Genomic DNA, 5,498 nt, shown 5'->3' on the forward strand with positions numbered 1-5,498 from the left:
TTTCAGTCACTCTGGGCCACAGAAATCATTTAGGCAAAGTTCTGTAAGAGGTCAAATCACCAGTACAGTGTCCAAGTCCTCGGGATGCTGCTGGAAGCAGGTCTTGGAATGGCCTTAAAGTGTAACGCCAGACAAATTTTGCTTTTGAAGTTTTAGAACTTCCACCTCCCTACCTATTATTATTATTATTATTATTATTATTATTTCATTTTTACAGAAACCGATATTTGTCCACTTAGTTCTCCAGCTCTATAGGGCCCATGAAGTGCTGAAACCTCTGTTAGGTTTTTATTTCTTTACATGCATAATAGGCAATAGATCTTCTAATATTAATGTCCAGAATTATGACGGTCTTATTAAAGGAGAACTATGGGGTAAGTTTTTTTTCCCCATAGTTTTCCTCAGGGTCACGGGAGCACATAAACTAGCATCCACCCGTGACCCAAAACTCAGTATACCGCGAGCTACAGCTCGTGGTATACTGAGACCGCCGTAGCCTGGGCGGATACCAACATTACTGTCGAGATCCACCCAGCTGCGTGATTGACAGCTGGCTCTGCCTATCTAGAGGCAGATCCAGCTGTACCCTCCCCCGTCCGTTCCTCCCCTCAGCGCTGGAGGATCGGCGCGGGGAGGGGGGAAAACCCTGCAGGCAGCCCTGGACTGACAGTCACGGCTCTCTACAGGGACAGGATTGAGAAGTGAGTGAACGCCGGTATGTGTTCGCTCACTTCCCGATCTACTGAGCCGACCTGTGACAGTCTCATTGTTACAGGTCGGCTCGAACTATGAGGTGAGTGAAAATCACTCACCTCATAGTTCTCTAAGGTCTCTGCACTCTCTGTTCCAGGGTCTGCGCGTTTGCTGTAACCATTATGAGGTGCTTCCACCATCGCTGCTGCGGTTTAATTGAGAATGTAACAGGAGGAGCTGGAACATAGGTGGGCAGGAGCACATAAAAATCCCAGTTGGAGACGGACAGAGTTGGGAATTTCGTCGAGGAAATCCTATTGTATCCAAAACACATAAGACGGACTTGGCCAACTAAGCTCCACCTACAGCTAACATTTTTGCAGACTTATTTTTAACAGTCCTAACCCGGCCGGGTTTAAGAGACAATGTAGCTAAAAGTCGGGGAAATCTGAGCTTTTCAGGGCAGCCCATTGAAATGTTGTTCATGTTTAGTAAATCAGCGGCATGTTGTATACTCAAGTGACCAACCTTCATATCTCTGCAGTCATTTACAGATCTCCCTCACAGACCACAGCTGGTGGACCTGACGGTGGAAGAGGGTCAACGGCTGAAGGTTATTTACGGATCTTCATCAGGTTTCCATGCCGTCGATGTGGACTCGGGGAACAACTATGATATTTATATCCCAGTCCATGTGAGTACTATTCCACCCCTCAGGTTGCAGGACCTGGTGCCTCGGGGGGGGGTGGTTCTAGTCTTATTGTGTTGTGCTCTCTCTTGCAGATCCAGAGTCAGATCAACCCTCACGCCATCATATTCCTGCCAAACACAGACGGCATGGAGATGCTGCTGTGCTATGAGGATGAGGGCGTCTACGTTAACACCTATGGCAGAATCATCAAGGATGTGGTGCTGCAGTGGGGAGAGATGCCAACCTCTGTGGGTAGGTTGTGTACCCAATAAAAGAACTACTCCACCAACAACATTTAACTTTAGAATTGTCATTAAAGTACTAGATGACAATGTCGCTTAAATCTAATCATTTAAAGCTAAAGGTTCTTCCTAAGGGCAGGCATCAGAACTGACTAAGCCGGGTGGGTAAGGATGACGGGTGCCTTTAAAGAGATACTGTAACTAGAGACTGTTACTAGAACCCCCACCTCCCTCCCTTCATATAAGGCAGGGGGTAACCTCTGCACTCCAGCTACAAGTCCCATGACAAGTCAAATCAATGAGGCATTTCAAGATTCAGCCACAGGATTTACTCCCAGAGGAAGAAGCATGATGGTATTTATAGTTTCACCACAGCTGGAGTGCAGAGGTTGCCTACCCCCTGCTATAAGGTATACCTACTGCCAGTGAGTTCGCTATAGTGTTGGAACTCACCCAGGTGGATACAGTCACTGCCTAGTATTTGGTCACCAAGGTCCAAGCATTGTGATGTGCGGGAAGTCCCGTACTCTCCCATACCCAGAAACCCCGCTCGATGAGATCAACAGAAGCAGGGAAGCGGCAAGGGAGTATGATTGGTATAACTTTCTGGGAGTGGGGGTAATTACAGTGAGGGGAATTTATCAAAACCTGGAGCAGCCGCCTATGGCAACCAATTGGATTCTCTCTTTAATTTTCAAATCTTAACTGAAAATGAAGAGAGAAGCTGATTGGTTGCCGTGGGCAGCTGCTCCAGATTTTGTCTGCTCCAGTTTTGGTAAATTCTCCCCCCCCAATGTCTCTTTGAAAAAAGTGTATTTTGGCCATTGGTTACATCACTGCAATCTTCTTCAACTTCTCAGCGTACATCTGCTCCAACCAGATCATGGGTTGGGGGGAGAAGGCCATTGAGATCCGCTCGGTGGAGACTGGTCACCTCGACGGGGTGTTTATGCACAAGAGGGCTCAGCGACTAAAGTTCCTGTGTGAGCGCAACGACAAGGTAATAATCTTTTTATATGGGAACACAGCAGGGATCTTTTAGGGCCCATTCACACCACATCCAGATCATCTCCAGACCAGATTGTTTCCGGACCCAAAATGTATCCCTGTGCTATTTCTAGCCTCTGATCACACCAGCGCAGTCTGTTCCAGACCAGACCAGAAAAATACTGCAGGTCTCATTTTGTCTGGTCTGGAATGCATTGGAACTGCGGGCAGGTTCACATTTACCCTTAATGAGTGCTGAGTGCACTGGTTCAATCTCTGGTGCCTCTGACTTAAGGTCCCCACACACCTTGCGATAATCGTACGATAATCGCGGGAAATCCCTCTACTACTGTACGGTCGCACGACTTTTAACTTACGGACATGTTCGAAAACCCGCCGAGCATCGTACGATGTTCGGCGGGTGTGTGGCATGTTCGTACGATAAAAGCCGCACGGGCCGGTGTGCGCAAACGCACACTGCCCGTTCGGCATTGCGGTCATCGGAAGCCCGCCCCTCAGGGGGGCGCGGCTTGCGTTCATCGCAAGTACGATCTGCCCGTCCAAGATGGGCAGATCGTACGTTTTTTTAATTACCTTACAACCATCGCAAGACAAAAGTCTTGCGATGGTTGTAAGGTGTGTGCCCAGCTTTAGAGCTTCCACAGGGCTGAGGGCATTCTCCTTGACCTCAAATGACAGAGCTGGGTGCCTGACCAACCAATTACCAAGCACCAGTGCTGTCACATGAGAAGATGAGAGTGGGTCACAGGCTCCCCCACACCTGAAAGCTACTTTTCTTATGTTCTAGTGTCTGAAATGAGCGGAGGGGGGGCAGGAAGGTGAGTATGTGCGGCTGGTGGGATCACCTTTTAAAGGAGAACTATGGGGTCAGTGTTTTTCCCCATAGTTCTCAGGGTAACAGGAGGACACAAAGTAGCGTCCTCCCGTTACCCTAAGCTCAGTATACCGCGAGCTACAGCTCGCGGTATACTGAGACGCCGAAGCGGATCCCAACGTAGATGCCGGGATCCGCCCAGCTGCGTGAGTGACAGCTGGCTCTGCCTATCTAGAGGCAGAGCCATCTGTACCCGCCTCCTCCCCCGTCCAGTCAGCGCTGGCGGAGCGGGGAGGGGGGAATCCAGCCCCTCCCCTGTCACGGCAGAGAGCCGTGACAGGATCGAGAGGTGAGCGAACCTGGTATGTGTTCGCTCACCTCCCGATCTACTGAGCCGACCTGTGACAGTCTCATTGTCACAGGTCGGCTAGAACTATGAGGTGAGTGGAAATCACTCATCTCATGGTTCTCCTTTAATGTAAGCCTGTTACTTTACCCGGCATAGATTCACTTTCTGTTATGATACCAGTATTACAGCCATGTTGTATACCTCCATCAGCTGCCTTACACATCAGAAAAGCTGGACCGACATTTCCGGAGCAGATCTGGTCCGGAAAATGGTGTGAACCTGCCCTTAGAAAAGGTTGGGCCACTATGTGTTTTCGAGGCACATTTCACATTCTTCTACAGCTAAGTGGCAGATAACAAGAAATGTCATTCCAGCCCATACCTTGCTTTCTTCATCTTCCAGCCACTGCACATTGGCAGTTGATGGTGAATGCATGGCTATCAGAATATGGCAGCTTGCGTGCTCATTGCAGTCTTTTGGCGGAGGCCCTCGTCTTTTCAACCCGATCCCCCTGGAGGCACGCCCAAGTGGGCAAGGCCTCCTTCCTGCGTCCGCCAATCTTCGTCACCTTTAGTGAGACGGGTACATATTGTACAAGTCCTTTTGTATGCAGAGAGGAGGATTTGACAGATGAGGGAATGTAATATGATTGTATGAGAGAGAAAATAACAGATGAGCGGAGTTCAGTTTAATTTTTCTGGCCTATCCTTGTAATAACGTTTTTCCTTTCTCTGCTCTGTCTCCATCTTCTTCTCACAGGTCTTCTTTGCCTCCGTTCGTTCCGGTGGGAGTAGTCAGGTCTATTTCATGACACTGAACCGCAGCTGTATAATGAACTGGTGAAGGATGGATCGTTTTTGGGGGATTCAATGACAAATTGAGAGACTGCTCCTGATCTCCCCCACACACACTGGAGCCCATCCTTATTTATCCCTCCCCAGAACACATTCCCAATTCCCCTGACACTTCTTACAGCGCCTTGCTTGCTTATTTTATCTACATTTTAATTTATTGGGGTGTTTGATAGCTATAATCCTACAAGGCCAAGAGAAGACGGTTCATTCCCCCATCGCTGTCCCCTCCAGTATTCAGGGGGAGATGGAGCCAGGGAAGGTGAAGATTGAAAGATTCCAGTGATTACACTTTAGACTTTACTCTCGCTGAAGGTTTGTACACCTTAACTCATGTGTCAATGCAAACAAAGTGTCCTGTGTGGGTGTTATATGGGCCCCAGTGTTTGGCAAAGCTCGGATTAATGGCGCTTTATTGGGGGATAGGGATTTATTGGGAAACCACCTTCTAACTACTTATGGAGCGTGAGCCAGCAATTTCATGGCAGATCCCTTTTTGGGGAATACGAGGAGCCAGTTATTTTTCAGAGGTTAAAAAAACAAACAATTGTTGAAATGGAAGCTTCCTGTGCTTTTGGGGTCATTTCAGACCCCATCGCGGTACCTCTTTTATATGCTAACCCTTCTCAAACATTTGATTAGGAGTGTTCACTAATGGCACATTTACCCTTTTAAAAGCACTTTATTGAATATATAAACCTGTATGAATCCAAAGTCTCCTTCTCCTGACAAAAAATATCCTTAACAGCCCCTCCTGCACAGTTTATGCTGCAGTTAGTTCCTTAGCTTGCAAATTTTTATTACCGTATTTAGTTGTTTGTTTCTAGCGACTAACCAGCTCCCCCCCCCC

General features: G+C 48.1%; 1 protein-coding gene across 4 annotated transcripts in view; it reads left to right on the plus strand.

Annotated features, from left to right (window-relative positions):
* MINK1 (misshapen like kinase 1) overlaps positions 1 to 5,383 on the plus strand; it is a 102,665-nt gene extending 97,282 nt beyond the window's left edge. For all 4 annotated transcript variants that reach the window (XM_018565825.1, XM_018565826.1, XM_018565827.1 and 1 more), the window contains 4 exons: positions 1,238 to 1,387; positions 1,477 to 1,636; positions 2,487 to 2,626; positions 4,557 to 5,383. In XM_018565825.1, coding sequence (XP_018421327.1) covers positions 1,238 to 1,387; positions 1,477 to 1,636; positions 2,487 to 2,626; positions 4,557 to 4,640 — 534 coding nt within the window. In that variant the 3' untranslated portion in view covers positions 4,641 to 5,383. The remainder of the gene's footprint in view (positions 1 to 1,237; positions 1,388 to 1,476; positions 1,637 to 2,486; positions 2,627 to 4,556) is intronic.
* Positions 5,384 to 5,498: the final 115 nt, after the last annotated feature.

This window comes from Nanorana parkeri, unplaced genomic scaffold (assembly GCF_000935625.1).
Source record: "Nanorana parkeri isolate BGI_ZX_2015 unplaced genomic scaffold, ASM93562v1 scaffold890, whole genome shotgun sequence".
Taxonomy (NCBI): Eukaryota; Metazoa; Chordata; class Amphibia; order Anura; family Dicroglossidae; genus Nanorana; species Nanorana parkeri.